Source organism: Hoplias malabaricus, chromosome 14, assembly GCF_029633855.1.
Source record: "Hoplias malabaricus isolate fHopMal1 chromosome 14, fHopMal1.hap1, whole genome shotgun sequence".
In the NCBI taxonomy this organism is placed as follows: Eukaryota; Metazoa; Chordata; class Actinopteri; order Characiformes; family Erythrinidae; genus Hoplias; species Hoplias malabaricus.
The window spans coordinates 25,878,495-25,899,036 of record NC_089813.1 but is presented as its reverse complement, the minus strand read 5'-3'; the positions used below and the strand labels follow the sequence as shown (position 1 = coordinate 25,899,036).

The 20,542-nt window shown below is 37.8% G+C and overlaps 1 protein-coding gene across 1 annotated transcript in view; it reads left to right on the top strand.

The window, feature by feature from the left end:
* commd10 (COMM domain containing 10) overlaps nt 1-20,542 on the top strand; it is a 29,727-nt gene that overhangs the window by 668 nt on the left and 8,517 nt on the right. The window contains exons 3-5 of the mRNA XM_066644520.1: nt 3,507-3,617; nt 3,766-3,921; nt 7,410-7,523. Of these exons, the coding sequence (XP_066500617.1) occupies nt 3,507-3,617; nt 3,766-3,921; nt 7,410-7,523 (381 nt within the window). The remainder of the gene's footprint in view (nt 1-3,506; nt 3,618-3,765; nt 3,922-7,409; nt 7,524-20,542) is intronic.

The window sequence follows — 20,542 nt, the reverse complement described above, 5'->3', positions numbered from 1 at the left end:
CCGGAGTACACACAGATGAATAAGCCTTACTCTGTAATACCTTCAAGTTATCATAAATATGTCGTTGTAAAAATGCTGAATCCCAATTGGCTCTACTCCCTATGTAGTGCACTATGTAGGTCATGAAATAAGGGCTTCAACACCCAAAAGTGAGTTTTGTTACAACATTTATTTCCAACAAAGTAATAGGATGTTTATAATGAGTGTGGATATAGTGTATAACAGCAGTGGGACCTTTAACACCACATGCAACTCTACTTTACAGGAGAGTTTTATTAACTGTTAGCAATGTCACATGAGAAGTGTGTGACAAAGAGAGGAGTGTGAAAGGGGAGTGAGGGCTTTGGGCAAGTTTAAATCATTTTGTTTAAATCATATGCAACTGTTGTATCACACAATATTGCATAAACATTCATTCATTCATTCATTACCTGTAAGTGCTTATCCAATTCAGGGTCGCAGTGGGTCCAGAGCATACCTGGAATCATTGGGAGCAAGGCGGGAACACACCCTGGAGGGGGCTATTGCATAAACATGGCTGTGAATATCTGTGCCACTTGACCTGTGGCCTAATGCCTACAAATGAATCGCAGCCATGATGATCTACAGGTGAATCTCAATAAATTAGAAGATCATCAAAAAGATAATTTATTAAAAGTAATCCACTTCAAAGAGTGAAACTCATATATTATATAGATTTATTACAAACAGAGTGATCTGTTTCAAACATTTATTTATTTTAATGTTGATTACAGCCAATGAAAACCCAAAAGTCCTTATCTCAGATAATTAGAATATTATATAAGACCAATTAAAAAATGTATTTTTAATACAGAACTGTTGGTCTACTGAAAAGTACGTACAGTATAGGCACTCAATACTTGGTCAGGGCTCCTTTTGCATGAATTACTGCATCAGTGTGCCGGGGCATGGAGGCGATCAGCCTGTGGCACTGCTGATGTGTTTTAGAAGCCCAGGTTGCTTTGATAGCAGCCTTCAGCTCGTCTTCATTGTTGGGTCTGGTTGGGTCTCATCTTCCTCTTGACAATACCCCCATAGATTCTCTGTGGGGTTTAGGACAGACGGGTTTGCTGGCCAATCAAGCACAGTGATACTGTGGTTATTAAACCAGGTATTGGTACTTGTGGCAGTGAGAACAGGTGCCAAGTCCTGCTGGAAAATGAAAAACACATCTCAATAAAGCTTGTCTGTAGAGGGAAGCATGATGTGCTCTAAAAATCCTGGTAGATGGCTGCGCTGACTTTGGACTTGATATAACACAGTGGACCAACACCAGCAGATCACCTCACACTAGACTCAAGCAGCATGGATTGTGTGCCTCTCCATTCTTCCTTCAGACTCTGGGACCTTGATTTCCAAATGAAATACAAAATGAAATTTCATCTGAAAACAAGACTTTCGACTCAGCAACAGTCCAGCGTTTTTCTCCTTGGCCCAGGTAAGATGCTTCTGCTGTTGTCTCTGGGTCATGAGTGGGTTGACACAAGGAAAGCAACAGTTGTAGCCCATGTCCTGGACACGTCTATGTGTGGTGGCACTGACTCCTGCAGCAGTCCACTCCTTGTGAATCTCGCCAAATTTTTGAATGGCTTTATCTTGACAATCCTTTCAAGGCTGTGGTTATTCCTGTTGCTTGTGGACCTTTTTCTACCACATTTTCCTTCCACTCAACTATCCATTAATATGCTTGGATACAGTAGGATTGTGTCAATGAGTGCCTTCTGGACATCTCTCAAGTCAGCAGTCTCCCCCATGAATGTGTAGCCTATTGAAAGACTAAGGGATCATTTTAAAGGTTTAAGAAAACTTTGCTGGTTTTTTGTGTTGATCATTTTAATTTTCTGAGATAATGATTTTTGGGTTTTCATTAGCTGTAAGCCATACTCATCAACATTAAAAGAAATAAATGGAATAGATAACTCTGTTTGTAATGAATGTAAATAAGGAGTTTCACATTTTGAATTGAATTGCTAAAAAAAATAACTTTTTTAAGATATTCTAATTTATTGAGATGCACCTGTAGATCAAGAAAGAAACAATCCACTAATTATATAACCTGATCATTCAGTACCTTTTAGGTACCCAGTTGCCTAAATTTGCTGAGCATAGACCTTACCAGTTGTTGTAAACCCAGATCATAACTTTCCATCTAGTGGCTTGCAGAGTGGGCACAATGTGATGTACACATCACTCTGTAATAGGAGTATATCTGAACCACATTTTCATTGATGCAGAGTCCAATCATTATGCTACCTCACAAGCTGGAGCTTTTTACCTTATGATTTTAACAGCTTTTTAATCTTGTAAGGTTCAGTTACATTGTGAGTGTACATTTTGAATTCACCAAGTGATTTTGGTCCACCACTACCCTTCCAGCTTTAGTAAGCAGGAATTTCATTTATCTCCTTGTTGTTTTCTTTACTTGATGCAGGCCCCAAGTAATTCAACCCTTCCATAACATCTTTTCCACAACTACAGATATATCTTTCAATATGGTTGTTTATGAAATGCGAAGCTGTTCTTTTCAATTCAGTTAGTTTAATATTAATATTTAATATTAATTTATTTTTGCTGTAGATGCAACTGACTCTAAATACGGGAGAGTGCTAACAGCATGAAAGTAAACACCGACCTAATGGCTACAAAATGTAACAACTCGATTTACAAAAGAATTTCTGTTGTAATTCAAACAGTGAATTAAATTTGGGCCATGTACAAGATGCCTCTGCAAAATATCATTACACCTTAAAAGACATCGAGCTTCTGAATGTAAACAAACCAGAGAACTGCTTTCCCCACAATTGTAGATGTTATCTTTAATGCCAAATACAGTGATCCCTCGAATTTCCGCGAAGTAGAGGAAAGATATTTTTTTCACGTATTTAACAAGTATTTGGACTTTTAAAACCCTCCCTGTGCTGTTAACAACCCACCCTTTGCATTAAACAGTCATTCTATAATGTTTTTCAGCTGGAACTACATGTGATATCCTACCAGTTTCTTTAATAGAGTAGTTCCTAAGCTGTGTTTTAGCGTAAGTAAATTTTACTCGGATGTGGACATGAACAATACATGTACTGTACGTAAGAAATACTTGTAAATTATATATTTTGTCACCTACAGGCCTAGTCTAATACATGTAAATAATAAAAAAAAACCTTTTAATTTACACACCATACGAAAATGATATTTTTAGGCACCTAGTATAATAAATACTTTACAGTACACTAATAAAAAAAAACCACGAAGTAGCGAATCCGCGAAAGGTGAACTGCGAAGTAGCGAGGGATTACTGTAACATGAAATCGAAATAGTGTTTATTGTAGAAAGACATTTATATCTTTTGATAGTCAGCATAAACTGGTTGTAGAAACAGTAGTCTTATGATGTATGCAATGCACTATATTGGGATTATTGAGCCACTTGGTATTTAACCTGAGCACGGAACTGGTCTAAATGATTTTTGTGCTCTCTCTGCACCTCAGGAGGAGCGCTCCTTCAGTGAAGATGAAGAACAGAAATTGCAAACTGCTCTGGCTTTAGAGAAGCAAGCTCTTCACCTGGTCCTGGAGACTACATCATTCATATTGGAGCAGGTTGGTGTTTGACTAGAACATTGTCTAAATAGAAACATATTCCTTTATTAAGGTTATCCCATAAGTTATATAAAATGTTTTATGAATTAATGTTTTATGCATAGCCAATAACAAAGGATCACAGGCATGCTTGTGTTTTTATATATAGGCTGTGTATCACAACATTAAACTGGCATCCTTCAAGCAGCAACTTGAAAACATACATGTTGCACCAGATAAAGCAGAAGCTTTTTGTCAAGCTTGGAGTGCAGCTGGTCCAGATGTTGTGGAGAAAATTAGACAAAGAATTTTTGCCCCAAAAAAGGTAAGTTCTAGTGTTTAAATGATGTTAAGTTACATGATGCTAATTCAGCTTAAATGTCTCATTCATTTCAAGTGAAAGCATATTGTTCAACAATAAGTTCCTATGTAATGCAATGGTATGATGGGCATCATTAAACCTTTTCTGATATTAATGCTAATACTAAAACCCTGATTTCAGTACAGATTCTTGAAAGGTATTATTGTTGTTCTGTTGATGTGAGGGGCTGTAAATGGTTGTATTAATTGACATTAACTGACTGGAGAAGTAAATATATACAAGAAATATTTAGGTGCTAAAAGTGGGTGATGCAAAATTTCCAAACTGTGTAGCTGTGTAGAATAGAAGTGTATGTCTTAAAATTCAGTCATAGTGGTGATGAAAATAAACATAAAAACAAATGATAGAGTTACAGAAAATATTTCTTTAAACTTTGCTTTTTGCTAGTATGAATTTTTTTTTAACTTTATTTTTTTAAGTCTTTAGTGAAAGCCACTTACTCTTGCACCTGTTTTATAACACCACATCTTTATAGGAAGCAGCTTGCTGGACTTAAAACAAGTAATCCTGACAATTTGGTCTGCTACTGGAAATAATAACATTTTTTAAAATAGTTACTCAGCAACTTTTGTCACCACCAGAAGTCCAAGTCAGATTTGCCCGAATATTCTTATTGACGATCAGATTTTATATCTTTTTTTTAAATATATATTTGTTTAGTTAAAATGTTGTCCCCCTTCAGAACTGATATGCAGATGCAGGCTTTGTTAACTCTATCCATTTTGCCTGCGCCGTGATGTAACACTGCAATCAGAGCAAGTATTTTGGGCATGAACTAAAAATAATTTTTTTGTAAAGAATTAAAAAAATAAAGATTAATCTCAGTCTGTACAACATTTGAGATATAATGACTAAGTAAATGGAGTTTTCATATGGTTTTGATATTCTGCCCAAGAAATCCTTTAACAGTGCCTGTCTTTCTTATGACTTGTGAGGATTTTGTAGGCGAGATAATTTCAAACCTCAGAGCATCTGCATTATCCTGTCACAGTCTTTGGCTGCTGTATTAAAGGTTTTAGTCCAATTTGGGTTTATGCCTTTCTGGGCCATGTAATATAAAAGGGAATGGTTTATATTGCTATTGAAATTGTCAAATTTGAAAGAGTGTGGGTGGTTGTGTGTTTTGCAATATACATCGGTTTAGCTTGCATTAATCCTGTGGAGATTCGGCAAAACTATTGCAGGAGAGTCCAAAATCTTACTGTGCATAACACCACTTTTTTTTTTTTTTTTACTTTTAGAGGAAACTTTTCTTTAACTTTCTGTGAAGTATGACATATTAACATCCCTGAGAATTTTTTACACTGTATTACCATGATCACATTTATCATAAACTATAAGTATGATCATTTTTATCCAGTTTTTCACATTGTTGTTCTAAATCGTAAATTTATCTACTGAAATATGCAGCTGGTCAGTTGTTTTTTAGTGCTGAAGATGTATTTATATATTACATAAATGCTAGATTTATGTAATATATATGATTTATAAATCCGCATAGATATGATTTATAAATTCTTTTTCTTTCTTCCAAAGTAAGCAGAAACAAAATATTCATTCCCAAATTAAAGCTGATCCTCAAAAAACAAAGTTCATGTTATATTTTATTTATTTATGTAATGTTTCTTTCTTTTTTTTTTATTTTGCTTTTCATGGACATCCTTAATGAAAAACAAAATATTTTACTTTAAGCTGGTTCCTACTTGGGCGGCACGGTGGCGCAGCAGGTAGTGTCGCAGTCACACAGCTCCAGGGGCCTGGAGGTTGTGGGTTCGATTCCCGCTCCCGGTGACTGTCTGTGAGGAGTTGGTGTGTTCTCCCCGTGTCCGCGTGGGTTTCCTCCGGGTGCTGCGGTTTCCTCCCACAGTCCAAAAACACACGTTGCAGGTGGATTGGCGACTCGAAAGTGTCCGTAGGTGTGAGTGTGTGAGTGAATGTGCGTGTGTGTGTCTGTGTTGCCCTGTGAAGGACTGGCGTCCCCTCCAGGGTGTATTCCCGCCTTGCGCCCGATGATTCCAGGTAGGCTCTGGACCTCCCGCGACCCTAAAATTGGATAAGCGGTTACAGATAATGGATGGTTCCTACTTTATTTGAATAGCAGTTGACAATTCTGCTTTGCAGGATGCAGCCTTATCATGCACCATTTTAAAAAATGTCTACCGTAAATTATTAAATGGATTGAAATCTGGACTCTTTTGGAGGAAAGCCGTATCAACTCAGTCACATGATCATCGAAAGGTTTAATACATTGCTCCATGGTGAGCTGACTTTTCATCCTCAAAAACGACTTCATATAGCAATGAAACAAATAACATCCAAAATTTTATTCCTCATCTGTGCATTGAATTCCTGTAGAGGATTTTTATTGTTTCTTTTAGGCAGGTATTTTATGTTTCATCAGACTGGCACCAGACATGTTCCACATAATCTCCTTTCCTCAGATAATAATAATGTTAGAAAATATAAAGCAACTTATTATAAGAGGTTACGTTCAATTAAAAAAAAAAAAACATAATGAAGGCTCCTGAGTTTTTGCATGAAAAAAAGTGTGACGATCTCTCTTCTTAGAAGAACTGTGGCAGATTCTCCAAGACACTCAGTAAATTTACCATCTAATTAATTTATAAAACTGTATAAACTGTACCTAGGACTAATATTTAAGAAAAAAGGAAATAGCTGGCAAATATAATACTACTTTCTTTCGTTTGTTAATATTTACTGCACATTGTTGTCTTTTTCTTTCAAGTAATGATTTGGAAATAATGTATTTAACTGAACGTTTTTGCTGAAACTTCTCAAATAAATTGAACCGTATAATTTAATTAATTATGCATTTTTGAGGCCAGTGATTAGAGGCTAATGATCAGTTCAGTGGTAATGAAGTAAAAAAGTTGGGTGAACTTCCTGTAATGAATATTGTCTGGATTATTAATTTATAAAATCATTGATAAATGTTATTTAAAACTGCATTGCATTGATAAAAGTTTAAGGCATTAATTATGGAATGTTAGAACAGACTACATTGAGTTTACAGTAATTAGTTGGTGTGTACTCACCTTTCCAAACAGAATAATATTCTTAAACTACTTACAAATATTAAAAATGGGGAAAAAAAGATTGATATTGTTTTCTTTTATCTTAACTTTTAGACCAGTCACATCTGTTTGTTGAGTGTATTGTTCCATATAAATTTGAATTACACAAAAATAATTTAATCATGAACGTTTTAGATTTATTAAAGCATTTAGCTATTCTTAAATAAATATAGTCAGGTTGAATATTTATGAAGTCAAAGATTTTTACTCTGATTACTGAAGCATTAAAATATATACATTTACAAACCCTAAATGTTTCTGTTGAAAGAACTGGCCTTGTGAGTGACTTGTTTACATTGTTACCTGTAACTGAATTCTGTTCCTGTTCCTTGTTAGCTGGAGCACATAGGCTGGCAGCTGAACCTTCAGATGGGCCAATCCTCACAGGCCAAGCTCAAATCGCCGCATGCAGTGCTGGATCTGGGAGTCAGGGAGGAGGACAAGTCCGAGGTAAACTCTTCACGCTGCTTATCCCCAGCCATCCGAACCCGCCAAGCCCTCCAAGCATGGAGATGTTTACTTATCCATAATCTCCTGGGATCGGCCCCAGCTTTGAAACAGATGCAAATTCAGGCTCATTTCTCCTGCTTGACACAGAAAAACAGAAGCTGTGTAAGGGGAGTAGCTCGTTAAAGTCACCCTCGAGGCTGTGGCTGCTAGAATTTGCCTCTCTAGGTATTATTATTGCACAGTACGACATAGCCTTGTTTATCCATGACAATCTGAATTGCCAAGAACCAGGCATAATCTGAGCCTGCAGATTAACAAATGAGGAAAAAAAAAAACATAATCCTCTGTCTCGCTGTAAGCTGCCTGTGCAGCTCCAGTTGTTCAACTTGAGATATTTTTAATTTCTCTCTCCTTTTCAAGTCCTCTGTATAACTACTGAGTTTTAAAGGCAGTTTGGTATATTTGAATGGCAACTGTGTATTCACTGCAAGAAGAAGACAAAATGTATTTTGCCCCCACCCCAATTCTAATAGAATATGAACAGAACATTTTCCCCTCACAATAAATCCACTTACAAGGCTTCTGTTGGGAATTGATAGCTTTAAGCCTGGAGCAAGCCAAGATAATGGCAGGAACCGTGTGCTGCATGACATTTCCACAGCTACCCAAATGGGGGCACTGTTGCCACATAGCAAAATTGGGGATGTCTGACATTTTTAAGCTGAGAAGCGAGAGCATACATCCTCTTTAATTTGAGGTCTGTGGTTTAAGTAACTGTTCAGTCAAGTTAAATAAAATGTTTACATTAGGTTTTCTCAGGATTTGTGATCAAAGAGCAGGCAGGTTTGGTAGAATTGTGTACTTTAGTCCTTAAATCTATTCTGCTGGTTTTAAAACCTTGAAAAGCAAAGTGATGTGAACCTTAATTGCAAAATGATGTAGTTTTAGAGATTGCTATTTTTCCAGTACTGATCTTTAGATAATTTGCAATCATGACACCAATATCACTACATTATATTCTGCCAGAAAGCTATTAAGATTTATGAAGATAGATTTCTGGACTGTTGAACAAAATGGCTTGACTTTCTTCTCCATCATAAATCAGCCTAACTTTCCTCTGTCTCCTAGAAAAAAAAATCTTTGAACTCTATTACTAAGTTTTTGCCTCCTTTTTTGGGAGAGAATTTCTGTAGCGACAGCTGTTCGGATGATGGATGGTCTTAAGGAGCCATGTTGAAATTAGCAATCTGCCAAGGTGTTAATTTGGAAAGGGAAAAAAAAGGACACTGATTTGCTTGTGTGTCCAATGAAGCAGACCATATGTTTCATCTTAGCTCAGACAAATTCAAATTTACAAAATGTTCAGGTCCCCCTGTATTGGATTCAAGGTGGTGCTCTTGCAGTGAGCCTGTATAATACCTGTTGGTTATATTTCTTACTAAGGGCATGAAGTGGCATTCTAATGATGGTGAAAAGGCTTGACGTTTTGACAACCATATATTGCCTGGCTTCAGGATATGTTAAGAATTGCAGTGTAGCACTGCTCAGTTTTTCCATATCCTCCACACTCGAGTGAAAGCATACTTTGTTTGTTTGGGTTAAATTGTGTGCTGGATGTCCTGAACTCTCTTGTATTTTGAATAGCTTGAGTATTGCACACGGCTGCAATTTTGTGGCCACAATAAGTATTATGTATTGAATGGAAAATCTGAACAAGCTGCGCGCAGCGGTCGAGTTTATAAAATGAAACAGGCGCAAGGGATGGCAGAAGACAGCTGTGCATTATCGATTGGAAAACCTAGCAGCTTTGTAGAATTCACTCAAGATGGGCAAGGTGCTTCATCAGTGTAGTCCCTTAGGCATAATCCCAGCTCCTCCACAGTCTTGCTCTTATCTTGACCAGTTAACAGCTGGGTTCTCCTTAAAATAATCAGGCACTTTGATATTGCTTTGGACATCTGAGTGTTCCTCCCATTTCCTTTTCCTCTGAGATAAGGCTTCATCAGGCTTTGTCCACAATAGAACTACAAAACAGGGGAGGATCTATAAAATACTCCACTTCTTGTAGACATGTTTTGGCTGATAGGGAATGTTCTCAGTGACAGATCCATGTTTACTTTCCTGCAGTTTTAGCTGTCTGACGCGTCTTCAAGTGCTGCGCTATATCTAGCCCTCTGATAGGACAGTACACTGAAGATCGTTGACCGGTTAGTGCATCATTTAATGAGGTTATATAATAGTCTAACTGCAACTGATTTTGATTGCTATGAATTTTTAATTCACGTCTAAAATATTTATATCCCTAACCTAATTATTACATCAAGATTTTGAAAAATAATGCTGTAATCTCATACTGAGTTGTGACTGCTAGGTTTTTCTCTGCTTCTCTTATTTATTTTACTCGTTATATGCCTTGTTAACATTGGGACTATAGCTAATTCTGTCATCAGACCTACACAATTGACATGAAAGCTTCTCCCTCTTTTAATTTGTTTTTCTGGGTTCAGCCACTGAGGAGCGCGAAACTCTTTGTTGCAAGTCTCATTGGCGAAGGCAGTGGCCTCATTTATTATCACCTAGAGATAAAGAATGTAATTAAACCTCCCGTTTTGACTTGCGAATAAACGGCATGATCATAACCTTTCAAAACATGTGCGCTTGCACTTCAGCGCTAGACGTAAACAACACAGCAACAGCAACTTTCACGCAAAGCTAAAAAGAGAGAAAGGAAACTTCCAGGAGTGAAAAATGATTTTGACAGTTCCTAATTGGCACCTTCTTAACATAAATATACCTTGTCATCATATGATGGCCAAACCCAGAAAAACCTCTTGACACATTAGCGAGTCGCACAGTGAAGCTCTGTTGTGTTAAGTCTTGGTCTGTTTGTTTAAAGATGCTCCATACAAGCATTTTGTTTCCATTTGCCAGGGAGACTGGATGGCGTTCTCTGCTGGGCTCTTGTAGACTGGGTCCATTGTGGCATTCTTTATCCTTCTGTTTACTACCACAGTCCAGTGGCGAGCATCCGTGCATGATGTCACATCTTTATTCGTGGCCATGCTCCTTTTTTTTCCTCTTCAGTTTGAATCCCATTCTGTTGGCCTGGTCACAGTTCGTTGTGCAGAAGCCCAGTCTAGAAAGACCTCGTGTTGGTGAATGTAATCGAAAAGTATTGCATATTTTGTCTGCATACTGATCAGCACGAAGACAAACCAGGGGTTGCCTGCAAAACCAGGATTAGGCTGCATACTTTGCTTTTCCCAATCAGTGGAGGCTTTTATCTGCCTGTACTGCTGCTCTTGTTCGACAGTTAAATTAGTGTGGTGCTGAAATCCATCACTTTGATGAAAGGATGTTTTTGATATTAACTTACTTATTTATGAGCAGCTGCATCTGGGCTTGTTTTAAACCACGAGCCTCGTGCTGGAGAGTGTAGTGATGTTGTAAAATATTTGATCGTAGTAATGCATCTGTGTACAAACAAGACAAAGTGACATATGAATTTGAAACTTTGCTGGCAGTGGCCCGTGTCTTCGCTGATTCACATCATCACAGGTGGAAGGGATGCATCCTATTCCTGACCACCAGTCTGCTGCGTGTTTGAACACTCGCGTCGGCTAAATGCACAAGGATTCGGGTGCAGCTGTAGATGGCTTGATTGTTTGAATCCTCTTCTTTCCCACAATCTGTACAGTATAATGGACGAGGCCCTCTAGCTCTCAGGGGCTGCAGTGTAGACATACCAGAGGGATCTAAAAGGGTGCCTAGGCAATCACTGAAGTTACCACACAAGAGAGGTTTCTGTTGCTATGAATAGCCGCCCATGAGCCTCTCTCTCTCAGCAGCTATAGTGTTTCAAAATGGATGGAGGGGACGTTTTTAGCAGAGAAGGAATGTCATTTGGCATGTCGTCGTTATGAATGTCATGGTATGTCAGGGCAGCATAGCGAAAAGACATTAGTCTAATTTAATTGAATTTCCTACTATGTAATAAAAAAACAAGCTTAACTAAAGACTGTTTATTTGCTGCCACAGCATCTGAATTCCAATGCTGTTTTAATCTCTAAAAATGGTCTGTATTTGCTTATACCTGTCTGTCAGAATGCTCAGTTTCTGTAGTTTCATTGACACTTAATTTTAATAACAATTGTGCATTTTTACAAGGAAACATTTGCACATTTTTGCTTTTTAAACATCACCCCACAAGCCTTTTCTATTTCTTTTATTTTATTTATTTTTTTAATATTTTCCCTCAGAGATCTATAGTAAATTTTGCTTAGATGTTTGCCAAGACTGCACAAATTGCACCACAATTCCCGTAAGTGTCCGCTCTTGTTTATTCCCTGTATGTTTTCCCTCCAAACGTACAGAAGGTTGGGCTGCTGTTCTATCCTGGTCTGCCCGCTCCCTCAGACCCGTTGTATTTCTGCCAGGCATTTTCTCTTGTAGTCAACATTGCTTACAAGCTGGAAAAACAGAGCGGGTGAGGCATCTTTTCTATTCTCTATGATGCCTGCTGTCTCTTTACTGCTAGATGAGTCAGTGTGTGTATAAATAGATGTCATGAATGGCGTTCAATGCATATGAGGGTGTTATCTTATGCCTTCTTTCTTTCACTTGTTCTCTACCGATGCTGGTGGCAGATGCAGCTTTCTCATTAGTGTTTGGATGAGGAGCTTATGCTCATCATAATATGCTGTTGTTTTGGTTTCAGTGGCTTTTGACAAGCCATTATGGATGGATTCTTAATCTTGCAAGAGTTTTACATTTCAATCTCCAAGCAACTCTAAAAGTCCATTTTCTGTTGTGGATGTTTGAAAGATATGATTTGGAGCACCATTCCCCCTCTCGGAAAAACTTTCTGCCATAGCTACCTGCATAGGACCAAGTTACCTAATCAGGCGCTAGACGGATGGCTGATTGCACGGAGCCTCTCAGGCACAATGAGTTTGATCTACCTAATTTCAGTGAGCTCCCTTCCCCAGGGGTTTGCTTCACAATAAGCTCTAAATCAAGAGTAACAATAAAAAACCTGGCAGGCTAATCATCTGCTATAATAAAATGTGAATTGCAGTAAATTAATATACATTTTCATTCTAAATTGTTAGGAGTGCAGTGTGTATAACTTTGTAATAATTGGCAGCAGGGTGCATATATTGATTTTTTTGCTTGAAATACAATAACTGAGCACCCAACATTGACATTTCCAACTGATTTCATTTACATGTTATTACACTTTGTGGGTAGTACGCATAAATCTAAAGGTTAAATTACCCAATGGTTTGATGCCTATCACCTGGATCTGTTGTGCCACACTGATTCGTAGAGGTGAACCTTTTAATGGATTTTTATTTAAGAAGCTATTTAATCAAGGTGTTTTATTCTAAAATGTAAAATGTTTTCATCATTCTTCTGATCCCAGCCTTGAAATCAATAGCTCACCCCTGGTAATTAATTGCCTTGTCTATTTAATATTTCAAGCAATAAATAATTAAATATGGTGAACATTATCTTAAACAAATGGCCAGAAATTGTATGTATTGTGGGTTTTAAATTATTTGCATCATTAAAAGATATAAGATATAAACAAAATAATATAGAGAATTGGTTAGTATTGATGACACCATTGTAATGATTGTTATAATATATTATTATATATGTATTATATGAAATCATCATGAACACACTGCAAGATGCCTGTGATAATTCTTTTGGAGTTTTTGTCCTAAAAATACTATAGAAAAGCTTACAGGCACCGTGCTGTGATGCCAAAACACACCCTCCCCCCACCTCCAGTGTATTTAGGGAAAATAAAGAAGGTATGGTACACTAAATGGAGTGTCCAAAATTCCATCATGACTTTTTGAATATGTGACATTGTGGGTAAAAATTGTAAATTAATATACAGTGCTATGCAGATTGCTCAGATATTATAAAAATGTCTACAGTTCTTTGTTTACAGCTTCCTAGAAATTGAAGCCTACAGAAAACTAGTTTCAGACTAGAAACAGTATATACACAAATCTGCAAAGCAGTTTATTTTTATATAACTGTAAACAACTTTTTCAAGCATATGTAGCATGTCAAGCATATCTAACATGAGAAGAGATTGACAGTGCTCTTAAAACATTACCAGCACGTGCCTCATCTCTGATCAGCTTTTGATAAGGAGCTATTAACAGTCCGTTTAAACGGAGACCTACTGTCCCACTTTCTTTCTCACTGTCACTCAAGCTAAAACTTACCTGTAACAGATAAGGTGTTCACGTGATCTTTAAGCAAATAGCATTTCAATAGCAAGTGTAGATTAGGGTTGTGCGGTATAACGATAATACCGTATACCAAGGTATTTTAACATGTGGACGGTATCTTAAAATGTGGGCAGTATTTATGACGACGTGTGTGGTGTGTCAAATTTCGGTTCAGTAAGTCCCCTAAAATGTTCATGTTCATTTAAGAGAGCCACAGGGAGGGGGTGCTGTGTGAGCTCAATGACTGCTGATGTCACGGTCTGAAAACGGGTGGAGAAAAGCACAAGCCCAGTAGCCCACCGACTTTGTGCTCACAGGTATATGGCTTTATCCTCTAAATATGTATGTTTTGAGGCTCAATTCACTGAAAAATTATTTAGTTTATTTTCGAACTTTTCTATTGCTTCAGCACCACTTGCTGAAATTTGCTCTCCCGTATCGTCAACGCGTGTGTCGGTGTGCACTGTTGGGCTATGTTTAGCTAAATTCACTCGAATTTGTGCTCAAAGAAATGAGGCTCATCGCAGCCTGACAGAGCACCCCTTCCCCACGGTATACCGAGATATTATTTTGTCACTGTATTACGGTATGAAAAATGTCTATACCACCCATCCCTAGTGTAGATAAATTATTTATTTATAATGCGGTGCTTAATTTGCAACTGAATGGTTTTGTTGTGCATTTCGAATGTTTTCCAAATAACATCTCATTTTAGCTGAACCCAAAAAACAGAGCTTTGCAGTTTATTACAAGATGTAGCCAGTGGTAGCTAAACCCTGGTAAGTAAAAATGATGACCTCATGCCATATTTCAGAAGTTCCGTGTTTTCTGTGCAACTTTTACGGAGACAAGAAACCTTCCCCTCACACCCCTGCTGTGACTAAAAGCAGGTTTATGATGGATAGGAGAGGGCACACCTGTGCACTTAAATGGGTTTACACGAAGGTCATAGAGTTGAATTTCAAAAGAGTAAAAAGCTCAGGGCTGTCTGTTGCAGGGCTCTTTTGCGTGTGTGATCAAACCCTGAGCTCAGGCCTTTGTTTGGTGCAGGATGATGAATTATAGATAGAGAATGCAGCATCAGTATGTCATTCTCCTGTAAGGCTCACCACATAAGATATGATGCGAAATGGAACGGAGCACTGCCACGTTTGTGTGGAAAGCCTTAGGTGATGCTGCAAGGGCTTCTCGTGCCACAGGATGCGTTTTTCATAACCTGATCTTTGATGTATCACTTTAGAGGAAATGTTGAAATCAGAACAGAAACAGGTCAACTACAAATAACTACAGCATTCTCAGCTAGTGTGAGGTCCATGGCTTTATGAATGAAAGTTAGGTCTAACCTATGAATAGATGTGTGAAATGTATTGTGAGCTGCCTGTGTGTTTGAGATGATTTATTACTTTATTACATTAAGTGCACAAAAACAGAACATGTTTTTGAGGCTTGGTTCCTTCCACTATTCGGATGTCCTTATGAGCTATGACGGAAGATACCCAGTTACTCTTCACAGAGGAATTTCTAAACAGCAAAGCTCGTTTTTCATCATCATCTCTCTTGGTAGAAGGTGCAGTTCACTTTGGCCTGCTTTCTTTTTCTCCTGGCGCACTATTTGGGGCTCGTCCTCTCAGCTGTATGACTATACCACGTTTCCTCAGCTGTGCTCCATAGTTAACTTGCCCTTGGCCCCTCTCTATCAAAATCAAAGCTATATAATGGTATTGATGCTTAGCTTAGCACTGTGAGACTAAAAGCATTAAGTGGTCATTTTTGCCGCAGCGTGCCATCTCAGCCATCGCAATGAAAAACGGTGTGCAATGAAATGACCTAGTAAGCGTTTTACTTACTGTGTCACGTCATAACATTGGCTGTAGGTTTCCATTTCCTCTATCCCTTGAATTACTATCCATCAGACGCACTCTTATAAGAAGGTGCCAAAAGGATTCTTTGGGGAACAAGGTTTCTTCTTGAAAGACCCTTTCAAATGGACAGTTCTTTAAAGAACCTGTTTCATGAGAAAGAAATGCCATACAACTTCATTTTCAAGCACCTTCACATACTGCAGATTATATGCCAATTAAAGTTTTTTCCCAGAGCCATATGTCTAAGCCGACAACCATTTGGAAACCTTTATTTTTAAGAGCGCATGCCAAGTCTGGATATCCAGCTCATGCTTGAGAGATGGGAGATTTCTGCCTGAGCAAAGCTGAAGTAAATGTGAGCAGATATCCTTGCAGCAGCAGGGTAGCATCAATGTCTGGTCAGATTTCCCATGCATACTTTCGGTTTGATGCGGAGATTGCAGACAAAAGCCCACAACTTATCTCCTTACTTGAGCAAATCAGAATCAAACCAAGGATCAAAGGCCAGAGTGTGCAGGTATGTGCAGGTGTTCTGTAAAAGTTCAAACTATGTAAGGCCTTGAGACCACTTTGAAAATTATAATGGAAGCTTGTGAAGTTTGTTGTATACATGGGATGATGAATGGATGAGGGGAGGAGATCACATTTCAACTCTATTTCTTACTCTCATAAAAGATTACATCACAGTTATGCATTTGAGTTTTTATAGGCAATGTTAAGATATTTCATACATGGACCAGCCAAATCAACATTTACAATAAAAATAAAAGTGTAGATCACATAGAAAGAACCTGTAAACCACCAGTGTGTATGTGTATACTTAATACAAGTTGAGCTCATATTTTAATCTTTGGCTGTCCTTTCCAGCTTCATTGCAAAACTCAGAACATAATCATCATTTTATATTTTTGCCTACCCTCGAAGTCTTGGGATTTTTCTGGTTGTCTTCTCGTATTAGACCTGAGTTTTCTGCAGTTACAGGATAGATGGTGTTCTGGGATCACTTGTAGGTCAAACGTGTTAAAAACGCACAGCCTGAGAAACAGAAGTGGAAGCCATCATTAATGAAATATCTAGTGTAAAAAGCTCCTTATGAAGAGTGTATGTATTTCTCAAGCTGTCATGTACAACACATTTTTCTGTGCAGCTTAGCTTCAGAGAGGCATCTAGTCTATATTGATAGCACAAGGCATATTAGTGTGTGACAGGGGAGCTGATTTAGCTTGGCCTTCTGCTTTTCTTTTTATCTGCATCTCCAGGCAAATATGCCATCTTCATCGTGATGCCTTGCTGAGTTCTTCTCAATAATTTAACTGGATTTTTAATGTTTCATTGCGGCTGTTTACCTGTTTGAAGGTCCAGGGGCCCTTGGATTATATAACTCCCACCATCAGGAAAAGTTTGTTTAAAGCCGCTAAAGTGAGCTGAACTGTAAACTTTGGGTGAGCACAAAGGGGGAAATAGAAGCTGTATAATTGTCCTGAGAAAATTGTACAAGGACAGTAAAATGAAACAGCTTTTTCTTTTTTTTCTTCAGCATTCAGTATATACTGTTACATGTAACAGTCACACCATTGTTACTTAGAGGGTCTGGTATAATTATGATCAACAATTTTGGTATCCGTCATGGTAAATGAGTTCTCACATGCCCTACTGTCACTACTCATATTTTCAGTTTTCAAATCCTGTAGACAGATGGCAAATTAAAGGGAAAAACCTGAATGAGTCTGTGGAGAAAGGTGAGTGACTATATTTCCAGGCTGGTGTACTACATCATTTAAAATTATTTTATTAACATTGTGATGTGCCTAGCCTGTGTGGGTTCCCTCCAGTTGATCCGGTTTCATCCCACAGTCCAAAACACATGTTAGTAGGTGGATTGGCTATTTAAGTGTCCAAAAATGTGGGTGAGAGTGTGTGTGCTATGCTTGTGATGGACTGGCGATGCACCTAGGGTGAAAAGCCAATATCTGTCATAGTATGGAGGTGCATCAGTGCCCTTGGCATGGGTGAATTGAATGTGTTTGAAGGTACCATTCATTCTGAGGTGTATATTGGGATTGTAGAGAGACATATGCTGCCAACAAGGCAACATCTTCTCCCTGTTGCCCAGGGTTATTTCAGTAAGCCAATGCCTGGCTTGATTCTACACATGCTACAGCAATGTAGCTTCATAGACGTAGAGTGTGTGCATGCTTCACTGACCATCCTGCTGTCCAGATTGGTATCTTATTGGAAATTGATGGTGTATCTTGGAGAATGGGCAAACCCCACTTGCAAAACTTCAATATGATGTAAACATGTCCCCCAACTTTTTTTTAATTATTTCTTTTTATATATATATATATATATACCCAATACAGTCATGTTAGTCTTGTATATTTTTGTCGTTTTGTTAGGAACATTATGTAAGATTTGGTATTTTTGGGGAGCCCAGAGCCCGGACAGCACTATCCTGAAATCAAGGGAGGTTCCCTATTCTCCTCCATACGTTACATAGTGAAGATCCTGCTGGGAGTTCAAACAACAGAGGCCCTACTCTCCCTAGTACAGGTCAGAGGAGCGTTACAATGATTTTGAAGCTGTAATTCTAAGGCAAAAATACTACCTGTGGTTTCTTTAAATAAAAGCTTCAAGAGAATAAGCAAATCACATATTCATATTTTTTCTGCATTTCACAAAATGTTCAGACTTTTTAGGAATGGGACTTTTATTAAAATGGCAAGAGATGAAGTGATTTTGAAAGAGTGTTACTGGGGACATGACAGGAGATTGCCAATTGTGATCTACTTAACTGGCAAATGTTTTAAATAGGAACAGTGTATAAAGTGACATTTGCATTTAGATGGTAAAAACAATAATATGTAAGTGAAATGGAGAAGAGCAGCTGTTTCTCAGGGCACAGAATGTCAGTGCTGTATGTTATCAGACTAAATAAGGAAAAAAAAGTGTGAGAAATTAGAGTAGGGATGCAGTGAATAAAAACCTAATTACATTCACATTTGGAAGCTCAGTGATGTAAAAGCCATGGGCAATATCCTAGCCTACAAAAATGTTTAAAAAAATGGTCAAATGAGTCATCCTTTTCTTCTACCATATTTTTTTAAGTGGATAATGTGTGGTGAACCCTAGCAGAACTGTAAAGACATGAATGCTAGACCCACCACAGTGATGGAGTCTGGTGGCTCTGTTACACTGTAGGATGGCAGTTTGAATTCAAGCATCCCTTAAGACCAGGGGTTCTTTATTTTTACCATGTACATGGCCAATGCAGACCCACCAACCAAACATCATGCCCCATTAATTCACTATTTTTCATAGATTTTTTTTCCTGATTTCCATTCTGGCAAGTGACACAAATTTTAAATACTCTGGGTGTCACATTCCAAGCATGCCCGCTATAAAAGCTACTTTGATTAACAAAAGAGTCTGTATGTATCATTCTGAATGTGACATTTTTGCTTACTCCATCTCATAGAGATATAATTTGCAGAATTACCCTAAATTAATGTGTCTGACCTCTTGATTCTCACCTAAACATATAGGTCTTCTAGACAGATACATTAGATATTTTATCTTGTATTTTTCTACCTGAGGAATGAGCTGCCATCATGGTTTTATCAGACTTGTTGAATCTATACTGGTAGTTTGTGATGTTCAAATACATCACTAGGATACTATGTTGGTATTTCCTTTAATTTGTCACCCATTTGTGTATCACTGACTTTGATTATTCTAGAGGCATTCTTAAAGAAGCCAAAAAGTATGTACAAAAAAAAAAACATGACACAGTGCTGCTGCTACTACTACTAATACTACTAAATGTATGCTCTTCTTCATTCAGTGCATAACATTTTTTTTTATGAATATTTGATATCTTTATCCTATTACACAGGCTTTGTGTGTTTTATTTGTACAGACTTTACATGCCGAAAGCAAGAAGTACTCTTCTTATTCTTCATAGAGTTAAGGGAAATGTATTATAGCATGTAAGGAGCTTATGAATATGTCTCAGACTGTAACCCTAAGCAAGAGGTTACTATATTCCACATCCTGAGGTTGAATCAAAGTTATTTTGGCATGGCAGTTCTTCTACCTAGATCCAACTCAATTCCAATTTGACTGTGGCTTTGCAAATGAAAAGCAGCTATAGGAATATATTTCCATTTTGAGTGATATATATTTCAGGAGTAATGTTGTCTATTTACATTTTTTATTGATCCATAATGTGTCTTGCAATACAACAAATTTTGTACTTTAGGCATGTATGTATGTATGCATTCATGTATATTTTAAAAAAAACACCATTAACCAGACTCTGTGACTGAATAGCAGCCTACCGTATCATCAGTGTAGGTAGTATATCATGATGCTTACTTGTACTGCCTTCCCTAAAGCCAGTTGAAATACATTTCTCACTGTGGAGTTATGTCTTTGTTGGGCAAGATATTAATGTGAGCCGTATGCATACGTCAACTCCATTGTTATGGTGCCGGAATGAGCTGTTCACATATTTGATGGGGTTTGTAGACACTGGATAGCAGTGAACCTGTGAGTTCTTGATAAGACTCCAAGCTCCAAGCTTTCACACCCTTGAAAAAGCTACTGGTGTGCGGCAAAATGAAAAGATAAGGTTCACTGGGTCCCAAAAAATGCCCCTGGTAATTACAGAGATCGGAAGTCCTCTAACTCTTCTGAAAAACCTCCACAATCCCTTTAGTCACAGTTTTGTGTGGAAAAGTGCCTTACTTAAGGCATCTTCCTCCGCACACTTTGAGTATTTATTTCACCCTAAGCTTTGGTTTAATGTCAGACCTCAATTTTCAGATGGAGATGCTCCATTGCAAATATTATATAAATACACCCCCAACTATAACAACAAGAAGGGCACAATAAACTGACA